This window comes from Kogia breviceps, chromosome 11, assembly GCF_026419965.1.
Source record: "Kogia breviceps isolate mKogBre1 chromosome 11, mKogBre1 haplotype 1, whole genome shotgun sequence".
NCBI lineage: Eukaryota > Metazoa > Chordata > Mammalia > Artiodactyla > Physeteridae > Kogia > Kogia breviceps.
Window position 1 is genome coordinate 84,259,596 of NC_081320.1, and position 27,241 is coordinate 84,286,836.

The window sequence follows — 27,241 nt, forward strand, 5'->3', positions numbered from 1 at the left end:
TCCAGGGAGGACGCTGGTTTTTATTTTTGTTATCTTTTTCCAAGGCCCTCGTCCCTATTTGCCACCCCGGGGGTTTCCTCCCCATACAGCAGTGGGCTCAGAGTTGAGATCGTAGATCCTTGGAGCAGAAGCAGCCTTGGAGGCTGCCGGGCCTTGCAGGGGGTGTCTGGGGAAACCAGCGCTCTCTCAGGCTTTAGGGGGGTGCTTCAGGGATACAACTCTCCGGAGGGAATTTGGCAGGGTCTACTCAACACGTAGATGGGCAGGCCCCCTCCCCACAGCCAGTCCACTTCTGGGACTCTGGCCTACAGAAATCCACAGGTGCGCAGAGCTGTTAAGTGCAAGGGGTTCACCGCAGCAGAAAGCAAATCAGCCCAAAGGCCCACCATGAGGAGATGGTGTGAGTAAATCGAGGAGCCTCCACTCAATAGAATGCTGAGCAGCTGAGACAGAATGAGCCCGATCCATACGCACGGGTATGGAGAGATGCCCGCTGTGCTTGCTAAGTGAAAAAGCAAGTTGCAGAGCAGGATAAGTCTTATGATCCCTTCTTAGGGGAAAAAAAAACCCTGGATCTGGATGTGTGTATAAATACATGTGTATAAACATGTAACTTACACATGATTGTAGATGCATAGAAAAAAAGTCGAGAAAAGCTACTCGCCAAAACTGTTAACAAGCAATTGAAAAAAAATCTTTTCTTAAATTTATTTATTTAGTTTTTGGCTGCATTGGGTCTTCATTGCTGCACGCGGGCTTTCTCTGGTTGCAGCAAGTGGGGGCTCCTCTTCGTTGCGGTGGGCGGCCTTCTCATTGCGGTGGCTTCTCTTGTTGCCGAGCACGGGCTCTAGAGCGCACAGGCTTCAGTAGTTGCGGCACACGGGCTTCAGTAGTTGTGGCACGCGGGCTCCAGAGTGCAGGCTCGGTAGTTGTGGCGCACGGGCTTAGTTGCTCCGCGGCACGTGGGATCTTCCCAGACCAGGGCTCGAACCCGTGTCCCCTGCATCGGCAGGCGGATTCTTAACCACTCCGCCACCAGGGAAGTCCCAAACTGTTAATAATGGTTCACCCGTGGGGAGTGATTTTGGAGGTGCAGAAGTGAAATAGGAGCTTTAACCTTTTAATACTACTCATTTTTGTGTGGTTTGAAATTTTATGATATATGTGTCTGACTTTTATAAACAGAAAAAAAACTTGAAAAGAAGGAAACCCTCCAATGGTCTAGCCTAGTCATCTCACCTTACAGGTGGGGAAACTGAGGCGCCCTCTCAAGCAGCACCTTCCTGAGGTGTCTGCCGAGCTGGTGCCGCGCCCGCCCTTCTCCAGACGGCTGATCTGCAGGGGAGCCGATGGGCGGGGCCGCTGGGGGTGGCCTGGTGCCCGCGGATGTGGCAGAGCGCCAAGTATAGGGGACTCTTGTCTCTCCTGCCCCAAGAGGACACCTTCATTCCTTCTGATATGTCCTGGCCTACCTGCCCCCAGATGGCCAAGGACCAAGTGCTGGCCACGCTCTGTCCTCACAAAGTGTGTGGCCTCAAGCTAATCACAAAATTCTCTGAGAGTCTCCCCAGGGAGGCCGAGCGGCTCTGAGGGGTAACGGGCGAGGAGCTTTTGCCCACCGTGCAGTGACACTTATGAAGGACAGTTATGACAACTGTCCGTGTGATTCTTGCAGCAAGCTCAGTTCTGCGACTCTTGGGGACAAAGCAAGACACTTCCTCTTGGAGGGGAACGTGGCGCTGCGTGCTAGGGAGGGTTGCTGCGGAGACTGCGGTTGCTGCCTGGGGCCTTGGCTCTCCTGGGGTCTGAGCACCCAAAGCTCAGGGAGAGACCTGTGCTAGGCTTTGGGGCCCAGGGGAGGCCCTCTTTCACCCTCACATTCCACCTGGCCAGGCAGCAGCTCGAGAGACCAAGAGGACAGCCAGGGGGGCTTTGGCACAGGAGTCAGATCAGCCCGGGGTTACTAGAATCTTCTGAGGAGGGGTCCTGGTTTGAAGTAGGGATAGTGTGAGGAGCATCTGTTTTCAGTAGAGGCCACAGAGAAGACTTGGGCCCCCTCTGTCACCTCAGTGAGTGGGGATGGCCTGGGCTGGGGCGCAGCTGGCGGTGGGACCAGGCTGTTAAACCTGCTTGGTTTCTTCTCCCGTTTTCTTAACTGGAGTCCACAGACCTCTTGACTTCAGGGGGGTCAGGCCTGTGAACCCCTTGAATCTGAGAGGACAATTGTGAGTGTATTTGACTTCATACACTTTTATGTGAACACAGTTTTCTGGACAGAGGGTGTATAATTTTCACCGGAATCTCAGATGGGTCAGTGATGCAAAAGGGCCTAAAGCCACTGGTCTAATGCTCCCCTCACGTTTATCTTTCCAGGTGGAAAGCAGTGACACGCCGAGGGACCCCGCCGTGACCTCCAAGTCCCCGTCCATGGCCCAAGACTCAGGCCCCTCAGAGCTGTTACCCAACGGGGACTTGGAGAAGCGGAGTGAGCCCCAGCCAGAGGAGGGGAGCCCCGCTGGGGGGCAGAAGGGCGGGGCCCCAGCAGAGGGAGAGGGTGCAGCTGAGACCCCGCCCGAAGCCTCCAGAGCCGTGGAGAATGGCTGCTGCACCCCCAAGGATGGCCGGGGAGCCCCTGCAGAAGAGGGTAAGTCCTGGGCGAAAGCAGGGCAGCCTCTGCCGGGCTGGCTGGGATCCCCCTGAGGGTTAGAACCTCGGGGACTCGTGGGTCCCAGGAGGCCTGGGCTGGGCACGGTAGCGGAAGGTCTGCTTGCCAAAGCTGTGCCCTGCAGGCTGGATACAGCCTGCACACATGTTTTATTTGGCCCACGTAGTATTTTAAACATTTTAAAAAATGAGTTGCCAGTATTTAAGAATCAAGAAATTTCACATAAAAATCTGGAGTTTTGGCTTCTCATGGAAAAAAAGAAAAAGCTAGGTCTGGCAACAGTGAGTTTACAGAATGCCATTGGTTGCTGGACTGGGGTGATGGCTGTCTCCCCATAGGCTGGTTGTATGCCTCGCTTTCCCCCAGCCTTTGCCTGGCCTGCTTACCCGTCCGCAAGACCTGCAGCTCTTCGGGATCCACACGTTGGTAGCCCCTGGCCTGGGCGCTCAAGGGCAGCAGGCGTCCTTGTGGCTATTAAAAGCCCAGTTAGCTATTGCCAGTGCAGATGTCCTGAGCCCACCGGAGTGGAGTGGACTGGACTGAAGTTTGGTGGTGACAGATTGGGGGAGGGGAAGAGCGGGGTCGTGGGGGGGGGGGAGTTGGGTGTGCGCTGCCCAGCCCAGGCCTCTTCCTCTGAGGACTTTGTGGCCTAGCCCTGGAGTCCTGGAAAGTTGCCCACTTTTCTCTTTAAGGTTAAGCCAGCGATTTCGGGGCCAACAGAGCTGTAAACATGTTAGTAATGAGGACAACTAGCATTTGTACAGGGCTTCACAGTTTACGAAGCACTTTCTCATACATTATCACATTTGATCCTCCCAGGGCCCTGCCAGGTTGTTTTGCATATGTGCATTTTCATTTCAAAAAGCCTTCCTTCCTAAGTGTACGTGATGGAGTGAATCGATCGATTAATTGGCATAACTTCATTTTGCATGCATTCAAACCTAATATTCGTGCAAGGTAGAGAGCATTTCCGGAAAAGAGATTCCCAAATTTATTTTAAAATATCTTTCATTCGTCTATTATTCAACTAATGTTTACGATGCTCCCACCATGTGCAAAGCGCTTTCTGAGGTACTCACTTTGCATTTGTTGTTTTATTTACTCTTCCAAACAATCTTCTTCAAGAGGGATTATTATCCCCATCTTAAGGTGGAAAAAAATGGAGCCTTAGCGAGATGAAGTGACTTGGTCAGGGACCCCAAGCCTGTTAGTGGCAGATCCAGAATTCGTTCCATCTTGGTCTCTAGCTTCAGCGTCGGTTTGCCCTTCCCAGATCCCCTGCTGTTCTGGAGTGGGGCTTGGAGTGGGGGATGGTCCTGAACTCTGCACCCCCGGGGGTGTGTCCTGACTCATGGTGGGCGTGGCCAAGGGGCCAGAGTGGAGTGAAACTGGAGGAGAGGGAGAAAACGCCATCCTCCCCTTACAACAGCCAGATGTGCAAGAGCAGGACCGGGGAACCCATCGGCCCTGCCCACCAAATAGGCAGCTCCTGGGACCCCACCATGGCTTGCACCCAGCTGCCACCCAGGGCCAGGGCAGCCCTTGCTGCCTGGTGGGATGGAACCAGCACTCCAAGGCTGCTTTTAACCCGTGAGAGTTTGCTTTCGGTTTGGGATTTCCCCGGCTCTGTTCGTTCTCTGGAGCACCTCCTTCGGTCAGTGAACAGGGGCTTATTAAACACCCATTTGGTGTGTGCCGGGATCTGGGGAAACCATCACGAACAAAAACCTGGTTCTTGTCCTGGAGGACCTCACAGTCCACTGGAGAGATAGATGTTAATGAGAAATGCACACTTACAAGTGTGTGATTATACACAGAGATAAGTTCTCTAAGGGAAAATAAACATGGTTCTCTGAGGAGCTGTAACAGAGGAATGCCAGCCAGCCTGGGCTGTTACACCTAAGCTGAAGGATGAGCTGGGGTTCACCAGGGGAGGCAAAGGGCCGGGAGGGGGTGAGAACAAGTGGGAGGGAGCATGGTGTCCAGGGACCTGACAGAAACCTACAAGTCTGGAATCGGGGGAGGAAGGGAGAAGGGTGTTGAGACAGCAGACAGGACCAGCGCAGCTTCAAGGCTGCCCTCTCAGGGGTTGACATGATCTGCTTTGCATTTTGAAAAGATCCCTTTGCCATCTGGATCCCGGAATGGAACAGAGGGACCGGGAAGCAGGACGAGGGATTAGGAGGCTGCCGCAGGCGCCCAGGGGAGGAGGGTGGATCTGGGGAGCTGTGGATGAGTGCCAGGGACACAGGGGGGAAGGGGAGAGGTGGTTCAAGGGTTACTCCTGGGTTTGGGACTTTCACATATTGAGCGGATCCTTCTCAGAATCTTAGTGCAAAGTGCACTGGGCAAAAACATCCCACGTGTCCTTGATCTTCAAGATGTGGCCTTGGAGCGCTCCTGTGTGGCCCCAGCTATTCAGGTAGTGGCGATGCTGGCAGGGGTCAGAGCTGGGATCCCTAAAGGTCACTGTGACTTGCCTGGATGCTGAGACTGGTGAGCTGTTACCTAGAGGGGTGGGCAGTGGCCTACTGGAGGCTCGGCCACTGGTCCAGCGGTCAGCCACATAGAACACATATGCAGCTGCTTGGTTCCAAGGAGGAAGGAGACTGAGGCCTCAGGGTGGAAGTGAATTGGCCATGGTCTCCTTTCGGTTCCCCTCATTGCAGGTCTCTTTTCAGGGGCCCCATCCGTCTGTCCCGGAACCACTTTCATTAGTTCCTACGCAGGAAAAATGGAGGGCTTTAAGGCAGTCTTGGCCTGGGCACCCTCCCAGGAGCCCCAGATCTTGATAGTACAACCAGGAGAAAGGAAGAGCAGGGGAGATGATGAGTTATAAGGACAAGAGCCACCTGGACAGGCAGGTGGTAGCCCTGGAACTGCTCCTGCACTCTTAGCACTGAGGCCGTCATGATGATAGTAGTAACGATGGTAATGTGGCTTTCTTTTTTATTTTATTTTATTTTATCTTATTTATTTTATTTTTTCTGAGTATTAACTATGTGTTGAGTGTTCTATGTCCTTACTACTCAAAGTGGTCCATGGACCAGCAGCGTCTCCTGGCATGACCTGGGATGTTGGAAATGTAGAATCTCAGGCCCCACCCTAGACCTACTGAATCAGAATCTACATTTGAAAGAGATCCTCATGATTTCAAAGCATATTAAACTTTGAGAGGCCCTGCTCTTTATGTAATTCTCTTATTCAATCCTTGCTAGCATCTGAGGAAGACTTTTTTATCCCCCGTTTTGCAGGTGGGGAGACTGAGGGTTCAGACAGGTTAAGTAACTTACCCGAGATTATACAACTAGTAAAGGACCAGAGTAGGGTCAGCACAGAGCTCCTCTCTGCTTAGATTGAACACGCAGTATTGGGCTAGTGACTGCCCTCTGAGGCCAGCCTGGCCTCAGCCCTGTCATTGAGATTTGGGTTCACTTTAAAGGGAATTTGGGGGTGGCCCCTGGCAGAGTGTAGCCTCAGACCAACAGGTAAGTGTCAGAAGCACCCTGGCCTCCCCTGCCCCCAGGATATGAGATGCCCCAGGGTCATGTCCAAGCCTGCCAGGGCCACCCTGGAAGGCACACAGCCACCTGGCCCAGCCTGTGACCCTGGACCTGGGCCAGGAGCAGATGGGCTGCAGAGGGAGTGTCGAGAGAGCAGCTGACCCCCCCTTGACTCAGGACAAGTGCTACATTCTAAGGCCGCCCAGTTGGTTGTTTTGCTGGGACGGGCTGGAAAGTGTGTGTGTGTGTGTGTGTGTGTGTGTGTGTGTGTGTGAGAGAGAGAGAGAGAGAGAGAGAGAGAGAGAGAGAGAGAGAGAGAAACAGAGAGAGGGAGAGAGAGACAGAGACAGAGAGAGATAGATCACTCAAGTGGGCATGCGCAGAGTATGTCAGGGAGAAAATTCCAGAAAGAAGCCAGTTGGAAACCTCATGAGGAAAAATTCTGTTTCGGGGAGCATGTGGGCTGGGGAATGAGGAAGGGGGAAGCATCAAGGTGGTGCCGTGTAAAATAAGCTAGCCGGCTTGGGAGTCGGGAGCTCTGAAGTATGATCTCAGCTCTGGCAGTACGTCTCTCCGCTCCTGGGGCCTCAGTTTCCCCATCGAAGGGCTGGACAAGTACCCCCATCATCTCTACAGTTCCTTCAGCCCCGACTTTCTTTCATTCTAATGAATAGATGATTCCCCATAAACCACATGCCACAGAGGGTCCCCCAAGGAAGGTCCCAGGGGCCGCCAGGTTGCCTCCTGATCCAAGGGTGGGCGCCCCCTCCTGGCAGCCCAAAGCCTCACTAGGGCGGAACGCGGAGGGTCTGAGAGGAGGGGGGGAACCCCCGGGAAGGAGGGAGGCCCGGAGCGGGCAAGAGGGGAAGCCCGGCTCCAGGGCGCCCGAGGAAAAGTTGGGGAGCTGGCTGTGGTGAGACGAGAGGGCCTAAAGGAAGCTCGAGGAGGAGACAGAGAAAGTCCGGTGAGACATAAAGGCCTGCTGTGTACACAGCCTTGGCGAGTACACGTGCCCCCCACTTCCCCCCACCCCTGGGGGCACCGCGGGGTCCACACCTCCCACTCGGCCGCAGGTGCTGGCCCTGCCCTCCCCGTCCCCGGGCTCCGGGTCACCAAAGCCCAGAGCAGAGCCCCCGGTCTTCCCCGGTGAGAGAGGGGGAAAGAAACATCCTCTTCAGGGACTGAGGATTCAGAGACCTTCAGTGCTGTAGCTGGTTTCCGCCTCAGAGCCAGGAGATGCAGGAGGGGCTGTTTTTTCCGTTTTGGGCTCTTTGTCTCCCCTTCACACCCCCCTCCCCGCCCCCACCCCACCCCCCCAAGCGACCATGAGCCAGCCTTAGTGACCTTCCTGCTTTGGGCCCAAGCTCAGTACTCTTGGCTTCAGACAAAGGAGTTCTGGGGCCCAGGTGAGAGGAAGCTCACCTCCCACTCTCCTCACCCCCCAGCCCAGCCCCATCCTCCAGCAGGAAGCTCAAAGGCATAGTTAGCCCAGCCAACAGCCAGGCCAGGACTGCAGACTCGGGCATGTGACGGGCCCCTGAAGGGCGTTTGAGAGGTGAGGGCCCTGAGCAGGGGAGGACCAGGGTAGGAGCGCAGGGACATTCTGTGCCCCCCGCCCCGGACCCTTAAAGACGGTACTGCTGGGCTTCGGCCCCCAGGGGAGCCTTCCCTTCCAGGAACTGGAATCAGGGCCCATTGAGGGACTGCGGGGAAGAGGAGCAGGGAAATGCTGCCTTCCGGAAGCACTAGAAGGGTTATGTACCTTGATTCGGTGAGGAAAAGGCCTGGAGAGGTTACAGAGGTCACATGGAGGCAGTTGGAACCCAAGGCTTCTAGAATAAAGGCTGAACTCAAGACACCTAAGAATGGGTGGACAGTAGGGTACCGAAGCAGATATTCATGACAGAAACGCAATATTGAGAGCGTCAGGAGCACCTTAGAAACCATTTCCGGCATCTTTATTTTCCAGATGAGGAAACTGAGTCTCCAAGAGACGAAGTTGTTTCAGCAGAGTCTTGCTGCAGTCTCCCTGTGCCCTCCCCCTCCCCCTAGAGCATCTTTGCTGCACCCCACACATACAAGTCAATGCTCCCTTCCAGGGCCAGGGAGGGCTGTGCAGTCCGGCCCCTCCTCTGGGAAGGGAGCTCTGTCGCAACTGGGAGCAGCCAAGGGGGCTATTTCCAGACCCCTTCTGTGTGCCTGAGGCACTCGATGGGCCAGAAACCACAGTGCTGGCTTTTCTGTTGTTCCTTCGGATTTGGGCCTCCAACCCTGCCCCAGTCCTTTTTCTGCCCTGGCTGTGCTCTGAGTCCTGGGGCCAGCATGCCGCCCGGCGCACAGTAGGCCATCAGGTTTGGATGGAGAAGCCCTATGCCCGTGGCAGGGACCCCAGGCACAAGGTGAGGCCTCCGAGCCACTCCTGTAACTCCGCCGACAGTCCCTTTGTTCTTCCCTCTCCACAGGCAAAGAACAGAAGGAGACCAACATCGAATCCATGAAAATGGAGGCAAGTGTTTTCCTCAACCCCCAGGGGCTCTGTGGATCCTGATTCTAGGAGAAGAAAGCCACCGCTCTGACCGACTGTGGCGAGTGTGTGTGAGGGGGCCCAAGGTGGCCCCTGGCCCCTTCTTTACATGTCCCTCTGTGAGGAACAGAGGAAGTGGGTGTGGAGGTTGGAAGGCCCCCAGCGAGGCAGCCAGCTGGTCCCCCTTCAAGATCAAGTACCTCCCCTCCCAGTTTATGCCCTGCCCCACATCCCTCACCTCTCCAGCCCAGACAGGGGCTCGGCCCGCACTCGCAGGGCTGGCACCTCTGGCCAGGAGTCAGAGCTCTGTGTTCTGCTCGAGGTGAGTGCCTCCTTGGTTTCCCCTCCAGGAGGAAAAAACCCTGCAGCGGGGCTGTCCGTGCTCACCTTAATGCCGGTCTGTCTCTGTCGTCTCTGTCCTAGGGCTCCCGGGGCCGGCTGCGGGGTGGCCTGGGCTGGGAGTCCAGCCTCCGCCAGCGGCCCATGCCGCGGCTCACCTTCCAGGCGGGGGACCCCTACTACATCAGCAAGCGCAAGCGGGACGAGTGGCTGGCACGCTGGAAAAGGGAGGTGAGGTGCCTTCTGGCCTGGGCCCCAGCCTGTCCCACGGAACTGGGAAACTGGAAGTTAGCTTCAGCCACTGTCTGCAGCTGTTGTCAGGCCCTGGCTGAGCCTCAGTTTCCCCTTCAGGTTAACCTCTTGCACTCACAGGGCACTGCTGGATCCCTAGGCAGTGGCTGGGTCTTTGTTCTTTTAACAAATGTTATTGGACATTTACTGTGTAACCAGGCAGTCTCTTAGGCTTTGCGCGTGTCGAACTCCTGCCCTCATGGAGCTGACATTCTGATGGGGGAGATGGACAGGAAACGAGTAAACAAGGGGTTGAAACAGGAGGTTAGCGGAGGCCTGCTTTAGGTGAGGTGGTCAGGAGAGGCTTCTTGGAGGAGGTGGCATTTAAGTTCAGGCCTAAAGGAACAGAAGAGCTGGCTCTGTGAGTTGTGGGGTGGGGGAGAACATTCTAGGCAGAGGAAACAGCACAAGCGAGGCCCTGCCTTGTTTGGCTACGTGAAAGACCAATACTCCCAGAGTGAACTGAGCAGGGGAGAGAGTGGGGCCAGATGAAGCTGGGAGGTAAGCAGGGTCCAATCATACAGGGCTTTGAGGTCCCGGCCAAAAGCTGGGGTTTTTTTTTCGTTTTGGGGGTTAATAAATTTATTTATTTTTGGCTGAGTTGGGTCTTCGTTGCTGCATAGGCTTTCTCTAGTTGCGGCGAGCAGGGGCTACTCTTTGCTGTGGTGTGCGGGCTCCTTCTCATTGTGGTAGCTTCTCTTGTTGCGGAGCACGCAGGCTCAGTAGTTGTGGCGTGCGGGCCTAGCCGCTCCGCGGCATGTGGGATCTTCCCGGACCAGGGCTCGAACCCGTGTCCCCTGCATTGACAGGCGGATTCTTAACCACTGCGCCACCAGGGAAGCTGCCCTGAAAGCTGGTTTAACGCTGTGTCCTGGGAAGCCATTGAAGGTTTCTATGCAGGGGAGTGATTTGATGTGGATTAAAGAAGCAGCATTGGAGACAGATAGGGACAGATCCAGAGATTTAGAGATGGAAACAGCAGGGCTTGCTGATGGATGGGCGGGGTGGGGGAGGGGAGGGAATGGAAGCATGACTCCCAGGGATTTGGCCTGAACACCTGGGTGATGGGTGTGCTCCTTCCTTAGGTGGGGAAGACTAGGGGAGGAACGAGTTTGGGACGAGAGAGAATCAAGGGTTTATCCTGAGATGCTGAGGAGCCTGGAGCCTGGAGCGTAAGGAGGTCCAGGCTGCAGATCAAAGATGAGAAGGCATCAGGAGCAGAACCTGGCATTTAAGTCCACGAACACTGATGAGCTCATGTAGGAAACAGGAGAAGAAAGCAGAGACAGTGTCCCTGGATTCTGTCCACAGAAACCCAACACTTACAGCCACGTAGAGAGGGGGAATATGGCAGCAGCAGGGCTGAGAAGGGGCCTGGGAGGAAGAGGACGGAGGAAGAGCTGCGTCTCAGAAAGGAGAAGGTTTTCCAGAGGCAGTGGCTGCCCAGCCCTCCGGAGGCTGAGTTGAGACAGGCTGTTTGCACCTGCCCATCTGGAGGTAGCTGGTGACTTTTCTTAGAGAGGCTTCTGTGCGGATTGGGAGGGAGAAAGCCAGCCCAGGGAGGGCTTCAGTAGCAAGAGGAGGTGATGCTGTGGAGACCAAGGGGCGAAACCAGTTTACGAAGCACCATTGTGGGGCTGCTCTCCTGTATGTCTGGTTAGTAGAGAGAAGCCCGTTGACCTACCTGCACCAGGAAGAGAAGGGAAACGCGAACTGCCACCGTGTGGGGCCTTTCACCTTCACTCTCACTTGTCTTTACCCCAGGCCTGCAAAGGATGGTGTTATCCCGTTTGCATTGTGTGAGAACTTGCTCTGGAGAAAGTTCAGTACAAGGTGGGGGTGGGGTGGGGGGGGTGGCTACTTGATTGTTTCCAGTTCTTTTGGGATCCAGGAAGGCAGAAATTTCTCTCCTGGAGGAGCCTGGAAAAGGGACAGCCTGTCCAAGGTCTGGGAGAAGAGAGGCTTGACTCTGAGCATTAAGTGTGGTCTTTGGGATGGAAATTCATTCGGGACCTGGGTCTATTCCCCTGTGGCCTGTGGGAGGGGCTTTGCTTTTTAACCCCTTGCTATGAGTGGCCTGTATTTCTGCTCTCCCTTAGCCCTAGGGCCAGAGGCTAGATATAAAGACTTCTTTTTTTTTTTCTCTGATATTTATTTTCTCTGGGATCTCCGCTGTGTGCGGGATCTTTTAGTTGCTGCATGTGGGCTCTAGTTCCCTAACCGGGCATGGAGCCCTGGCCCCCTGCGTTGGGAGCGCTGCGTGTTCACCACTGGACCACCAGGGAAGTCCCTAGATATAAAGACTTTTATGCTTGAAAAGCTTCTAGAAATTTGGTGATCCTCAAACTGTGCTCCCTTGAAGAAGCAGTATGGAGGCCTGCTCTCAGTTGCAGTAAAAAAGGCAGTCTTTTCTCAACTCACAGGGAAAAGTAAGATAATAGATACATTTTCTCAATTTTAAAATTTCCACTAAAATTTAAAAAGACTTTTTTTTTTTTTTTATGAACCTGTTCTGACATGGACAGAAATAGAGAGACTAGTATAATGTACCCCCATGTACCTATCACCAAAGTGCAACAACCATTAAAAGCTTTTCTAGAAGAAAGAAACCTTTGGCATCTGCTTCCCCCAACCAATAAAGGTCACCAATGAGCGCGAACAGAAAAACTTTAAAGTTGATTTAATTTACAATATTTTAAGGATGCGTGACTTGAGATGTGGAGACCTGCACCCAGAATATATTTTCTGCTAGTAACGTTGTTCCTTGTTCATATGATAACAACTCAAGATTTCCACGACTTCCGGAACAAGCCCTAGAACCCTTGAGCCCCTTATTTCAGACTAGGGGCTGGGGCTGCAGAGTTATGAGCCGGCCACAAGCTCACTCAGGGCACAGGGAAGGGGCTGGAATGGGATTCGAGTTCAGGCTCCTTTTGCCACGTGGGGGCCGTCCCCAGAGACCACACTTGCCCCTCTTGGGCTCTGCCAGGGCGCTAGGGAAGGGCTAGCTGCAGGTAACGAGAGCGTTGGGGAGGGCTTCCCCGGCGGTCCAGCGGTTAAGACTCTGTGCTTCCACTGCAGGGGGCTCGGGTTTGATCCCTGGCCAGGGAACTAAGATCCCACATGCCTTGCGGCCAAAAAGAACCATGGGGAAACACCTCAGGCTAAAGAGCAGTAACTGTCTTCATGAGGCCCGTTTTCTAAGTGGCTTACCAAGGGGAAAGAAATCCGTCCTCCTTTTGCAGTTTCCTCTTAGTTCTCTGGCACTTGGCCCTTCTGAAACTTCCTCACTAGGCCTTTCTGACCTCGTCCCCAAGATTCTTCCCCATCTCCTCCAACGGCATCTTCTTAGCATCCTCCTCTGTCCCTTGACTGTGGCACCCCCAGATGTCTGCTCCCACCCTCGGCCAGTCTTTAAAGAATTTCTTTTTTTTTTTTTTTTTTTTTGGTTGTGTTGGGCCTTCGTTGCTGCGTGTGGACTTTCTCTAGTTGCGGCGAGCAGGGGCTACTCTTCCTTGTGGTGTGCGGGGGCTTCTCATTGCGGTGGCTTCTCTTGTTGCAGAGCACGGGCTCTAGGCGTGCAGGCTTCAGTAGTTGTGGCTCCAGGGCTCTAGAGCGCAGGCTCAGTAGTTGTGGTGCAGGGGCTTGGTTGCTTCATGGCATGTAGGATCTTCCTGGACCAGGGATCGAACCCGTGTCCCCTGCAGTGGCAGGCGGACTGTTAACTACTGCGCCGCCAGGGAGGTCCCCTCGGCAAGTCTTGATCCCCTTACCACTTGTGTGCTCTCATAGATCCTACTCCCAAAAAAGACACATTCCCTACTGCCGAATACAAAGAATACAAGCTGTTTCCCAGACAATGCCACTGGGAGGTCCCACCAGCATTTCCAAACCTCAGAATGTGACGCAGGACACCATCATCGAGCTGACAGTCAGAACCCTCCCTGTCTGAGTGCCCAGTAAGATACTGGAGCTACCAGAAGCCTAGGGGATTCCTGGTTATCCTCTGATAGGGCGAGGGATCGGGCACCTCAGGGAGAGCATCACCAAGGGACTTAGACGAATTCTGCCTGGGGTCATCCTCCAATCAGCAAGAGTTGGCTTTTGGCTTTTAAAGGATGAACTTGAATTTAGGGAAGCGGGAGGAAAGGCACTGCAGAAAGAGACATACAGCATGTGCCAAGGTTCAGAGGCACAAGACAGTGTGGCCTTTTCAGGAATGGAAGTTCATGGTGGTGGGTGATGGAGCACAGGGTGCAGGTGCAGGGCTCAGAGCAGCAGGAGTGTGTCTGGGAAGCTGGGCGGGGCCCGAGGGCCTGTGTGCCCTGCTGCGGTGCTTCACCTGATCCCAATTTGCACCTGGCCCACATGCCCCACCTGTAGGGCCTTCTTCCCTCAAAACATCCCCCTCGGCTTCGTTTCCTTTTCCCGGGACCACCCTTGTCAGTCAGTCCACAGTTACTGAGTGAGGTCTGCTCTTTCCTGGGCTGTCCATCTGAGATTATCTGCCTCCCCAGGCCTTTAAAAAAAAAAAATTAAGAAGACTTAGAGTATCACAGATGAATGAAATTTTAAATCATTGGATGAGGAAAATGGGGCATTTCCTCCTTCCCTGAGGCTGAACTGGGGATTCCTGCTGGAAATGGGATGCTGGTGTCTATCCCATCTCCATTCTCTGCATCTCTTTACCAGTCCTTTTAAGGATTAATCTCTGCTTTAGTCATGACCAGGTCCCGCTACAAAACCAGCAATGGCTCTCCACTGTCTCCCCATCATGTCGGAAATCCTCTGGTTGTTTCTCAAGGCTTCAACCCTCACTGTGACCTCCACGATGGCTCCACCCCACTTCACTACCATTCTGTAATAGGAATGTCCCCTGTGAGGGACCAGTCTCCCCTTTATACGTCCTTCCTCCCTGCCGTTCTTCCTGCTGTGCTTTCCCCTATCCATTCTTCAGGGTTGAGTCCTAGGGTTGCTACCTCCTCCAGGAAGCTCTCTAGGGTTTCTCCAGTCCACACTGACCTCTTCCCTCCTCTGCACCCCTGTAGTCCTTACTGTTAATATTGTTGGGTTTAGCAGTCAATTATACTTCATAGAGTATTTTTCACTAACTCTTTCTTACGTGTTATGTCTTCACCAATCATGCCCAACCTGATTTTGGGCAGGGAGAACAGGCTCAATGAATACCTGTTGGTTGACTAAGCAGTTGGGAGGTGGGTGAATACGAGACCTCTTCTCAGGGAGCTCAGGCCCAAGCCATTGGTTTGCAGGGGTGCTGACAAGTGTACCTGGAGAACAGCATGGGGCTGGGGGACTGTGGGTGGGCTCCCACGGGTAAGGCAGTGCCCGAGTCTTCGCCACCCTGTGCTCCTGCTGTTCCCACTGGGCCTCTGCTGTGCTTGAGCCGAGGAGAACCTTCCTTGGCCTGGCAGAGCTGGCCCAGGCCTGGGAAGCTGGGAGGGCAGAGGCAAGGCATCCCTCCACCCAAAGGAGGGCAGTTCCAGGCTCCTCCTTCTGACTATTTTCAGAACAGAATGACCCTGAGGGAGCACTTTAGGCTTAGGAAGGGCTTCTTACAGGTGTTACTTCATTAACCCTCATTACTGAGAGGCAGAGGCCTGGCCAAGCAACTGGAACAGTCATTGAGCCAGAGAGCCTGCAGACTCCCAGTGTGTATCACTGCTTAGGGTTTTAGGACACAGTTATGGCCAGGTGATGTTATGACTCTCATTCATCTCTTCACCCCAACTGATTCTAAATTACTTAGAGCCAGGGTACCATGTCCTGCTGATCTAGGATCTGGTTTCTTTCCTGGCTCCCAACCCGAAAGGAAGGACTTCTGCATCCTTAGACTTATTAGATGCTTAATATATATTAAATACTGATAACAGATAATCTGTGGTCCAAATATCCCAGTCTCTTCTCCCCTCCCCTCTCCCTCCTGCCCTCAGACCCCCCCTCCCCTCCTCACAGGCTGCCCTCCCAGCCTTCTCTTTCCTGGAGGTGAGTCCAGATGCTGACTCGGCTACTTACTGGATGTGGGACCTTTAGCATCACTTACTGAGCACAGCTGAGGTCCCTGTGCTGTTTCTAGCCTTGGCTCTACTCTGCTCTCCTGGGCATGTCTCATCGTCACGGGAGTAGCACTCACCAGTTTGTTTTCTGCTTCTGCCCAACCTGAGCTTGGTTTCAAAGCAGGCCCTCTTGGCACCTCTGCCCCCAGGAGGTACTAGGTAAAGGTTGGCTGAATGAATGAATGAATAATTTGAATCTCAGAGTTGTGTGGGTTAATAAGGTATACCACGTAACACTTACAGCACAGGGCTAGCGTATCACAGGACACGGATAATGTTTTTGTTTTGTTTTGTTTTTGTTTTTTGGGGCTATGCAGCGCAGCTTGTGGGACCTTAATTCCCTGACCAGGGATTGAACCCACACCCTTGGCAGTGAAAGCATGGAGTCCTAACCACTGGACCGCCAGGGAATTCCCGGAAATGAATAATTTTTAAAAACTGATTTTACATAAGTATTACACAAATACATTCCTGTTAAAAAAAAAAGAAAGAAAAAAACAACTCATCCCTCCCCAATGATTTTAATTCCCCCATCAGAGAGGTACCTAATACTATCAGTTTGGTGTATATATGACATGATTTTCTCTATCTATCTATGTGTGTGTGTGTGTAAATATATAATTTTGCTTCACAGTTGCTTTTTTTTTCTTTTCCTTTTTTTAATATATATAGAACCACACCGTAGTTTCGTTTTACAGCTTGGTTTTTCGCTTAGAATAAAGTCTGGGCAATCAAGCCACGTACTTACTGTTCTATTCCACCATATGGATTGCCACGATTTTATTTAACCATTCTCTTACTGGTGGACACTTGTGTGGTTTACAATATTTTCCTGCATAAGCACCGCAGCAGTAAACATCCTGGGTCATGCCTCTTTGTGCGTCTGTTTCTCTAGGATAGATACCTAGAAAGAGAAATGCTGGGTTGAAAGGAATGTATATTTTGCATTTGATCCAGTCTGCCAAACTGTCCTCCAAAAAGGGCAGTGCCAATTTATGCTCCCGTAAACAAGGTATGAGAAGATTTCCACCTTTGCCAACATCAATATTTTGCTAATCTAACGGGTGGGAAAAACGGTATCTTGTTATGATTTTAATTGGCATTTCCCAGATAATAAGTGAGGTCGGACATCTTTTCATATGTTTATTGGCCATTTGTGCTGCTGCTTCTGTGAGCTGAGCAAATGTTGCTTCCTCTTGCTTTATAACCCTGCAGTCTCAACAGACTGTGCTTCCTGTCGGCCCTGGGAAGAACAGCCTGTGAATGTCCAGCCTGTGAATGTCATCTCCTGCTGGGCTATATTCCACTTAATAAGCAACCGCTAAGCACCTACTACGTAGGGGGGGGCATTGTGCTGGGGGCTTTGGGAATAAGGAGATGAATTAAGTGTGATCTCCTGGGCTTTAGTACAGGAGATGTGAGAAATGGCAACACAAGGTAGACCATTAAGGGCTAAAACTAAATTATTAGCAATGTATGTGCGTAGCAGTTCTAGGGGATTCCGACTGGCAGACGGTCCTTGCTTATTCACTATATATAAACTAATGAAAACCTGAACCCTTGCGGGATGGCCTCAAAAATAACATCACCCTTGAAGGAGACGATGCCATTTGGAGCAGCATGACGAGTATACTTTACCAAAAGGCTGAACACATTTTAAAGGGACTCCTGTGACCGCTCGTAATCAGTAGTGAGTTCCAGGGCTGGCCTTTAGGGCAGGCTGTGAAACTGTCATCATAGAGGCGCCCCATTGTCTCGCAAATGGACCGGCTGTTTGCACTCTGGCGTGTTCATTCCATCTGGGGGGCACAGAGAGAAGAGCTCTTAGAACAACTCTCCCTTTTTAGTGGTGAGAAACAGTAGTGGGGAGGATGGTCGTAATTTGAGTCTGGTCCAGCAGCGGCCATGGCCAGGCCTGAACTAGGCCAAAGGGGTAGCTCTGTGAGCACCTACTTCATGCCAGGGACTGTGCCGAAAGCATTAACTTTTGCCACAGTCCTAAGAGATGATAAAGTTAATTTGTATATCAGGATTCACAAAATGGAGGCCACCCCTGTGGCCCAGCCCAGTTCACAAATCTAAACCTAGGTCAGTGCGTGGGAATTCCCTGGTGGTCCAGTGGTTAGGACTCCGTGCTTCCACTGCAGGGGGCAGGGGTTCAATCTGGGGTTGGGGAGCTAAGATCCTAGCATGCCTCGCGGCGCAGCCAACAAAGTTTAAAGAATATAATATAATATAATATAATATAATATAATATAATATAATATAATATAATATAATAAATAAACCTAAGTTAGCGCAGTTACAGGAAACTCTTGCCAAGGAATCTTCACATCCTCCAATCACAATCCTCCAACTCAGTTTAGGGAGCTCACCTTCCCCTAGGAAACAGGACCGGCTGCCTTTTAAGGAAATTCCATCTCTCCTAGCCTATCACGCCCTGTTGCACAGTGCCTCTTCTAACAGTAGGTGAACCTCGCTCTCACCCAGCATCCCTGGGAAAGAGCGCTCCCTGCTCTGAGGCGCTGTACTCCCCCAGTCCAGGGACTGTTCTGCCTTGAATAAAGGACATCAAACTTGTTACTAAATTGTATTATTGTTTTCATTTGACAGGTATATTCTCTGCAATTACTATAAGAACTCATTTTTATCCCCATTTTACGATTAGGAAGCTAAGATTCCCCTAGGTGAGGAGGTTGAGAGCCACGTGGGTCTCCCTGTGGAGAGGCCCATGGGCTAAACCAGACTCCAGATTGCATGCTGCTTCCGTTTCGTACCCAGATGACTCCACTAGAACCGGGTCTTCCTGATTTTCAGTCTTGGCTTCCCCTGAAACAACAGAATGGGGTGGGAGGGAGCACGCTGGCCCAGCCCTCCTGCCTAATGCTGCCTCGCCCCACCTCTGCCCTCACCCCGCCCGGCTGGCCGATGTTCAGGCTGCTGGGTCTTGCCAGGTTTGGGTCCTTTTCACCCTGGGGATCCCTCCCGCACTTCCTGCTCCACTCATTTGGTCCTGAGCCCTTGCCCTTGAATTGCTGTTTTTTCATGATCTTATGTTTGATGTTGTGAAACTGGATTAAATGAATGGAATGAGATTCAGGAGGTCTGGTTTCTGGGCTCAGCCTGTACCCCCGATCAATTTGAGAAGGTCATTCTCTTCTCTGCGCTTTAGTTTCCTCGTTTGCAGTGTGACACAAGTAGACTAGCCGACCCCCGAGATCCTGAAATTGCATAACTTAGGGAGAGGAGGACTGGAGTCATGACCTGTAGCTCCCTTTGTCTCTTATACGACCTTGTACGTACATCCTAAATTAAATATTTGAGTGAATTCTCAGACTTCACATATATGCCTCTTCAAGAGGCACATACATAAAGCATCTTGATAAAGATGCTTAGAAAAAAACTTTCATAAAATTCACATTTTGTGCTAGAATCTAGCTTTTTTTCCCTCTTCACGATGGTCCCCTTTTCTTCCTCTGTGTTTTCTGCCAGGATCAGAAAGGTGGGACATGAAGCTCATCGTAACTGGGCCTGGGTGAGGGAGGGGCTTGAATCCATCACTAAAAAGCTGATGTTGCAAACGTACCCCATCTGACAGGCACATCTTCCTGGGGCATTTCCTTAGCTCAGGAACTCACATCCTTGTTCTGACTTTGGTCACCATGTTCCTAGGTCTGCCCCTGACCGCTAGTTTTCATTAGTCACACAATCATCTGTTCATTATTTTATTTATTTTTGGCTGCATCGGGTCTTAGTTGCGGCACGCGGGATCTTCGCTGAGGCATTCGGGATCTTTCATTGAGGCGTGCAGGCTTCTCTCTAGTTGTGGCGCTTGGGCTCCAGGGCGTGTGGGCTCTGTAGTTTGTGGCACACAGGCTCTCTAGTTGAGGTGCGCGGGCTCAGTAGTTGTGGTGCGCGGGCTTAGTTCCCTGACCAGGGATCGAACCACGTCACCTGCATTGTAAGGCAGATTCTTTACCACTGGACCACCAGGGAAGTCCCTGTTCATTATTTTAGAGAGTTACAAACCTTGACTGAGCAAATACTTTGTGCTCAGGCTTTCAGAAAACTCCATATGCATCTGGGTCTCTACTGTGTTCCCACATTTTCTAGACACTAAAGAAACACATTTAAAGGAATGTCAGAATCCCACCCGGGGAGAGGTAGGCGGGTAAGTACTGCAACCCAATAAGGGTTGCAATAGAAATGTGAGGAAAGGGGCCATGGGAGAGGCTAACTTGCCCTGCCCAAGGAGCCCGGGAAAGCTTGCCAAAGAAGAGACATCTGCAGGTCTGCCACTGGGACAGGAGTTTGCCTAACAGGGACAGTGGGGGGAGGGCATTGAGTGGGATCATGAGGTAGATGGTCCGAGAAATCCTCTAGGAGTTTGGGATCTAGAGCACCTCAAGATTTCTTGCATATTTAGTTCAGCTTTTAGAAACATCCTCATAGCCCTTGCTACGAGGCAAACATAATGGTGCCCTTCTGTCCGCTTTGCTTTAAAGATCATACCATTCGTTAAGGAGGTCCAGGGAGGCTCAAGCATGGCGGGGGTCAGCTGGACTCTGTTAAGGAACCAACGCTGTAGATGAAGGAGTGAACGGACTTGTGTTAGTATTTCTTAAATACACACAGCACCATGCTGGTGCTGTAGGAGACGGCTGCACCCAGTCCCAGGGCACACATGGGCTAGAGGAGGAGGCAGGACTGCTCACCGTGAGCTGCTGTGTCAGATGCAGCAGGGGCTCGTTCTGTGCTCCTGCCACCAAGAGTCTGGTGAGCACAGAGGAGGGCGAGAGAGCTTCTGCAGGAACTCCTGGAAAGCTTCTTGGAGGAGGTGTCCTTTGAGAATTCCAGTAGGGATGAAAAGAGAAGGTGTTTCAGGGAAAAGAACCACTGAGGGCAAAGAGAAGGAGGCACGAAGCTTCTGGGTTGTTTAGGGAACAGCAAGAGATCTGCTAACTAGGTGTGGGAGTTGGGGAGGAAGAAGAGAGAAAACTACAAAGGGAGATGGTCAGATGGTCACCAGTCTTCCTGTCATAGTGAGAAATGGAGGCTTCACTGTGTAGAGGGAGCTGGAATGTGAGAGAACTGGATGTGTATTTGGGGAAGATAACCATGGCCGCATTGTAAGGGGGCCCAGAGCAGGGAAGGTTAGAAGAAGGACCAATTAGGAGGACATTACGTCTGGTTTTGATGGAGGGTCCAGGCAGCGGGAGGCAGACTTGGTAGATACAGCTTGCCTCTGGTTGGCGGGAAGAGAGAAACCTGCCAGGAGTTTGGGGGCTTGGGGTGAGGGGCCATTATCTCAGCTAGGGAGGAAGAGCAGGTTTGGGGCAGGAAGGTGGTATGGACTTCCCATTTTCTTAAGGATGTATTTTGAAGAGCAGAAGTTTTTCATTTTAATAAAGTCCAATTTAACCAATTTTTTCTTTTATTGGGGTGTGTGTGTGTGTGTGTGTGTGTGTGTGTGTGTGTGTGAGAGAGAGAGAGAGAGAGAGAGAGAGAGAGATCTCTGAGTTCTCTGCCTACCCCAAGGTCATGAAGATATTCTCTTAGGAGGAGTGGACTTTTAAGTTAGGTTTTGGACAAGCTGCTTTTGAGAAGCCAGCATGGTGGCCGTCCACGGGGAGAGGTTTTTAGCAGGCACTCAGGAGTCATCCACCGGGAAGGCAAGTGCAGGCTGCTGAGCAGGGAGGGAAGAGCCCAGTGCGTGGAGAGCAGCCCTGCCTTGAGAGGACCAGGATAGGGAGGGACAGGCACTTGGGGCCTCTGAGAGCAGCTGGCTGGCATGGTGTATGTGTGTGTTTGTGTGTATGTGAATGTTAACCATTTTTCTGACTTGCCATTCTTTAATAACAACTCTTCACAGATGCCATAGGACTCTAGTCAATGATTAGTGGGCAGTATATTTTCATTTTTCACTTCTAACAAAAATAGGGATAAAACAGTGCAGTCTCCTATATATTTGAATCTAGATACTGTTTAAAAGGCAACTATATGGGGCACACACGCAAAACCAGAAATTGAGTTGGACTTGCTTTATATGTACCAAAGCTGCTATTAGAATTCAGTGTTTCTTAACGGGCAGGTTTGTGTATTACCTGGGCAGTGTGTTAAAAAGGCACATTCCCAGGCCCCATTCAGAAACTCTGGTGTTGTTCCTGAGAAATCTGACCTTCTAGTCAGGTCCCCATGGTTCTGGGGCTTGTGAAAGTTTGAGAACCACAAAGCTTCGGAGGATTCGAAGTAAACCAAATCTGACAGCAGAGATTCCTCCCCCAGATGCATTTATTTTATCACCTACCACCCTGTCACCCACATCGGGGGTCTCCCCGCACATTCGGATCACCCGGGAGTTTGTTTTGACCACCGCTGCCTGGGCCGCCCCCCCCACCCCCGCTCTGGGTCCAGTACCTCTGGAATTTAACCATGGGCCCTGGCCCCGATCGCTCCTAAGCCTCTCCAGGTGATTCTAACGTACAGCGGGGTTGAGGCTCTCAGACCTTGAATACACTGAGCTGAGGAAGAAGTACGGGCTCTAAGGCCGGCACAGCTAGAGAACCGTTTCCAAACGCAGGTGGGGGAGAAGACCGGAAAGGACTTGGCTCGGAGATTCAAACTTTTCCTTTGGGATGGAGATGGTAGGCGTTCCTGCTGTTTTCAGCAACGGTTTACTGCAGTGCTTGTCTGCTGGGCTCCTCCTGGGTCTTCTCTTTGGACCCTGAAACTTGATAGGGTCTGCATGCCTGAATCTGAATGGTGGTCCCTGAGGCCCCTCCCTGTGACCCCTGGAGGCTGGAGATGGGGTTGGGGGAGGGGAGGAGAAAGCAGCCCAGGCTGTTCAGGTTTACCTGGTTCCTTTTGACAACCACCCCCCCCGCCCCCCCCACCAGGTATAAAATTAACATTTCTCTCCAGAGTCTAGTTTTTAAAGCAAAGTGACAGTATCAGCTTGTGCTCCAGCAAACCTGTCATAAGATTCTTTCCACCTTTTAAATGATATGCCTTCCTGACTTCCTTTGATCTTATCTGTAATATTCAGCAGATATTTTCGGTCCCCTTAGACCGATTAAGAAACTAAGATACAAAGAAGCTCGGTGCGTACTGACCGTCTTGGCATCAGCTGGGATCCTCTGCTCACATCCTGCTGCTCCTGTTCTTTCTAGAACCTGGCGAGGGGCAAGGGAGGTCTGGGGACCTGCAGCAACGCCACCGCCACCCCTGCTCCCCGCCCAGAGCCTGCACTCGACTCACTCCGCGTTAGGGGATGGAAGTGCTGGGGGCAGGAGACTTGGGTTTGTGGAGCAGCCTCCCCCTCTGCAGCGGACCCGGAGCTGTAGGGAAAGAGGACGCAGATCGGCACGGAGAGGGAAGAGGCAGTAGCTGAGGCTCCAGGAGCCTGATGGCAGATCTGGAGAGTTGGGGCTTCCAAGCCTTCCCATTAGGGAGGAAGTGTGTTAATGACCCGGGAAGGAATGGGGGAGCCAGGGAGGAACGAGGGCTGCCTGGGACAGAGGCGAGGAGATGGAGAAGTGAGGGGTCAGCGAAGAGGTGGCTCCCAGACCCTGGATTTTACTCTCTGGATCAGAATTTATGTGACTGAGCGGATGGTAGAACAGGCCCCAGGCAGCTCTCCTCCCCAGCAGGTGTCCACACAGCTGTGCCTGTGCTTCTCCCTGGGAAGCTAATGCAGTTGCAGATGCCCCCAGGGATCTGGCCGTGCTGTCGGAGAAACCTGGGAGGTTGGGCCCAGTCCTGGTTCACCCTCTCTCATCTTCGAGTCTTCCTGCCTTTCCCGATCCGGGCCGCCTCGGATTTCCTTCAGCACATGGAGAAAGCATCTCCACCACATAATTTACCATCTAATTGCATGCTGTCTTGAACGAGGGCTGTGGTTTCATGTGCCGTGGGTCCTGGGCGCAGTTAGGCTGTGGGTAACAGGAGGGTGGAGGCCATCTCCTGCACTGACTCCTCTTTGTCCTCCCTGGCCTGGCTATGGCATGTGCCCGGGACTCCTGGTGCTCCTGGACCCTTGTGTTTAGGTGTGTTTCGGGCAGGCTCAGAGGTTGGCTCCAGGGTAAAGCACAGCCTCCTTACAGCTCTGAAACTAGACTAGACTGGCGGGGGAGAGGGGTGCCCCTGCCCCATGGCGTTTGCCTAAAGCTGCGCCTCTCCTGGGCCCAGGTTTGGGGAGGGCACCAAGCCCAGCCGGGCCAGCACCCTGCAGTTGCCATGGTGACCCTTTTGCTTTCCTTCCGAAGGAGGATGGATTTCTCTTTCAGCCCAGATCACCTGCCTGGACAGCCACCATTCTGTACACTCTGGGAACCAGACTGCCTAGCCCCACTACCTTCCGCTTTCTGCCACAGGGGATGGTTTGTTGAGAGGCTGGGTTTTTTTTTTTTTTTTTTTTTTTTTAAGCGGGCCTCTCACTGCCGTGGCCTCTCCTGTTGCAGAGCACAGGCTCCGGACGCGCAGGCTCAGCGGCCACGGCTCACGGGCCCAGCCGCTCCGCGGCATGTGGGATCTTCCCGGACCGGGGCAGGAACCCGCGTCCCCTGCATCGTCAGGCGGACTCTCAACCACTGCGCCACCAGGGAAGCCCGAGAGGCTCAGTTTTAAATCCCAGTCCAATATCAGACGACAGCGTGTTCTCATTTCAAGGGGGAGCAAGAGAGACAGGCCCAGGAGATGGGGCAGCTCCCCTCAGATGTGTGTTTACCTCCTCCTCCTCAGTTTTTGGCTCTGACCCTTTGGGTGGGGGGGGGCTGAGTCTCCTGTAGGGCTGAGTCTCCTCATTTGTAACAGCCAGGGCCATTGGTGGTCTGCACACCTGGCTGGTATCAGAATTACCTAGGGAGGTTTTAATAGATTCCTGGGCCCTACCCCAAGCCAGCTGATCTCCATAGGTGGGGCCTAAGAATCTGTATTTTTAAAATTCTCCTCGGGTGATCCTGATACAAATAAACCCAAGGGAGTATGGGATTCTCCTGGCAAGGTGATCTGTGAGGCTCTAACAGGAAGGAAAGGAAGCTCTGCCCTGTGCTGAGGATTGACTGGCCTTACTGGGGTCCCAGGAGCTTCCGAAGAGCCTGTTGTAGGTCAGTCTTGTCAGGAAGCCGGTGTTTCCTGGTCATGCTGGCTAAGCCAAGACCAGGCCCCCACCTTTTCCCCACAGGAGAAGCCAAGAGAGGATGATGGGCTGGGGGGGTGCGCGGGGGGGGGGTTGCCATAACAACCAGCTCCAGGCAGAGGCCTCCCTTCCAGGGGCTGGTACTTCACCCCAGCAATGGTGGTTTCCATGGAGATGGGTTACTGAGGGACAGGGGGAACATTTGCCCCACTTAGTGCATTAGTCAGGAGCTGCCAGAAGGCAGAACATCTCTAGGTGGGATCCTTGGACCCCTGTCAACTTTGAGTTCCCCCCACCGTGGCCTCTGCTCTCTGGGTGCAGGTCTGACGCTTTCTCCCTGCTTGGTTGCTCTCTCTGCGACTGGTCTCCCTAGCAACAAGTCCTGCTAACTCCTTGTTGTTGGCTCTGTGGCTATTTTTAGCTTCATTGCCAGCAGCCCAGTCCTGGTCATTTGCTTGCAACCTCCATATGGATTGCAGGGGAATGGGAAAACAAAGATTCCTGGCCTCTCTCGGGAGCCCTGGACCTGGACCTCTTAGCACCGATCGGAACTTTGCTGTGGAAAGTACCCGTCCCCATCTGGGAACTTGGTCAGTGGACTCCATATGAGGCTCCTGAGACAATGTTGGATTCAGCTGGGCAAACACTACTTTCATCCTCTACAATGTGCAAGAGGCTCTGGTCCACACTGCTTGCATGTGAACCTGAGTAAGATCCAGGCCCTGCCCTCTCGAATTTTTAATTTTGTGGAGGAGAAAGATGAGTACACAGTTAGCTTAGTACAGGCAAAGACTGGCAAGTGCTAGGAGAGGATTACAAAGTGCTCTGGGAGTATGGAGGAGAAGGAGGGATAGGGTAACTTTTCAGTGGGGGAAGATCAGGGGGAGGGACTAGAGCAGCACTATCCAAAGAACATTCTGCAATGAGGGAAATGTTCTAAAATCTGTGACCCCAGTACAGTAGCCCCTAAAACCCACATGGGCTCTTGGACACTTGGGATGTGGCTAGTGCACCTGAGGAACTGAATTTTTATTTAATTTTAATGAATTTAAACGGCACATGCAGCCAGTGGCTCTCTTATTGGCCCGTTCAGGTCTAGAGAAACCTTCTTGGTGGAGGTAACTGGTGAATTGGGCCTAGAAGGATAGGTAGGATTTGGGCCAGTGGAAGGTGAAGGAGAGGAGCAAGGAACAGCATGAGCAAAGGCACAGAGGCAGGGAAAGGGCATATTTGGGAAACAGCAAGTGGGTGGGCAGAGTGTGGACTGTGTGATGTAAGTGCTGCAGGTTGTGGGGGCCTTGAATGCCATGCAAGGAGCGTAGATTGTAATCAGCAGGTAGTCACAGGTCTACTGTGTAGTATTGAGGCTTTGGGGCTACAGATGGAAGGGCAGGATCAGAAGAGACATCCATCTTGATCTTGTAGCCTTTGCCTGGATGAGGTCTTGCCGGTGTTGGGGTCAGTGGGAATGTTTATGTGGCAGAAAATATGCAGTGGCCTCCTAATATGTGGCTTTGCAGATGGCTTCTTAGGGATCCCGGCTTCTCTGATTCTGAGTACAGGGACTCAGGTGGTAATGTCCTGTTTGAGGGAAGCAACATAACCTCCCCACCTCCCACCAGCACTGGATTTTATGACAAAGCACGCCACACAACGCTGCTGAACTTTGCGTTAAAACCAGTCAGGCAGGCGTGGCATTCCCACCTGCACCTGTGGGAGTTGCTGCTCTTGGGCGGAGGATCACGACTTAGCACCTCACGTCAGTTCTGTGAGCTAGAAAGTCAAATTCATGGCACGTCTTACAATCGTGCTCTTCAGAGACAGGAGTGTGACGTACAGCAGGATGTTCAGTTTACAGATTTGTAACAGGACTTGTCCTTTCAACGCAGATCCTAGCGCTTTGTCCTGATGTTTTCTAGCAACTGACTGGTATCAGAGTCACTGGAAAATGTAATTAAAGTTAGAAGTTTGCTTGATGAACACAGGATCAGTGCTGAGAGTCAGGTGTCCCGAAGAGGTATTTTCATCAGGCCTACTGGATCACTGCTCTCCGCCCGCCAGATGGGAAAGGTGCCCTCTCTTTCAGGTCACCCTCCCTTTTGGATCATGCTGGATACTTGCTCTCCAACGCTTCTTTTAGGCTCTTGACATCCACCAGGTCTTCTTTTCGTCCAGGGGTTCCTCCTCTCAACATACTTCTAGAACATTTCCAAGAACCTGGCTCACTTTACATGACCCTGCTATTTTAGGTTGACTATCTTTATCTTAATCAAAAAACCTATCCCAGTAACCACCCTGGGAGGGTTACTTTGGAAGGTCGAGGACATATATGACCTGAGGATCCTAGAAGGCTGCCCTAGTTTTTTCCTGACCTTTTGCTAAAGTCACCTCTTATCCTAGATCTCGTGGTCTTTTCTGCATTGAGGTCTCTCTCTGCCCACCAAGTACAAAGAGGACACGAATCTCAGTCTGAGTGACTGACAATACAGAAAAGCGTAACCTTACCTGTCTGTATAGCTACAGGAGAGGGGTGGTGCTCTAAGTAGCGAGGGGACACCTTTGAATTGGGCTTCTTTTTGCTTAAGTTGGGAGCTGTGTGGAAGAGGTAAGATTTGAGCTTAATTTTACTAAACAAATTTTTTTATTGAGGTGTAGTTGATTTACAACATTATATAAGTTTCAGGTGTACAACACAGTGATTCACAATTT

The 27,241-nt window shown here is 52.2% G+C and overlaps 1 protein-coding gene across 6 annotated transcripts in view; it reads left to right on the forward strand.

Annotated features, from left to right (window-relative positions):
• Nucleotides 1-27,241, forward strand: part of DNMT3A (DNA methyltransferase 3 alpha) — a 100,694-nt gene that overhangs the window by 53,497 nt on the left and 19,956 nt on the right. For 4 of the 6 annotated variants that reach the window (XR_010835618.1, XM_067007975.1, XM_059079178.2 and 1 more), the window contains 3 exons: nt 2,374-2,644; nt 8,631-8,674; nt 9,116-9,262. Coding sequence is in view for 5 of the 6 variants with exons in the window: in XM_067007975.1 (XP_066864076.1) it covers nt 2,374-2,644; nt 8,631-8,674; nt 9,116-9,262 (462 nt within the window). In the remaining variant the exon portion in view is untranslated. The remainder of the gene's footprint in view (nt 1-2,373; nt 2,645-8,630; nt 8,675-9,115; nt 9,263-27,241) is intronic. The other 2 variants (XM_067007978.1, XM_067007977.1) reach the window with 1 other exon arrangement.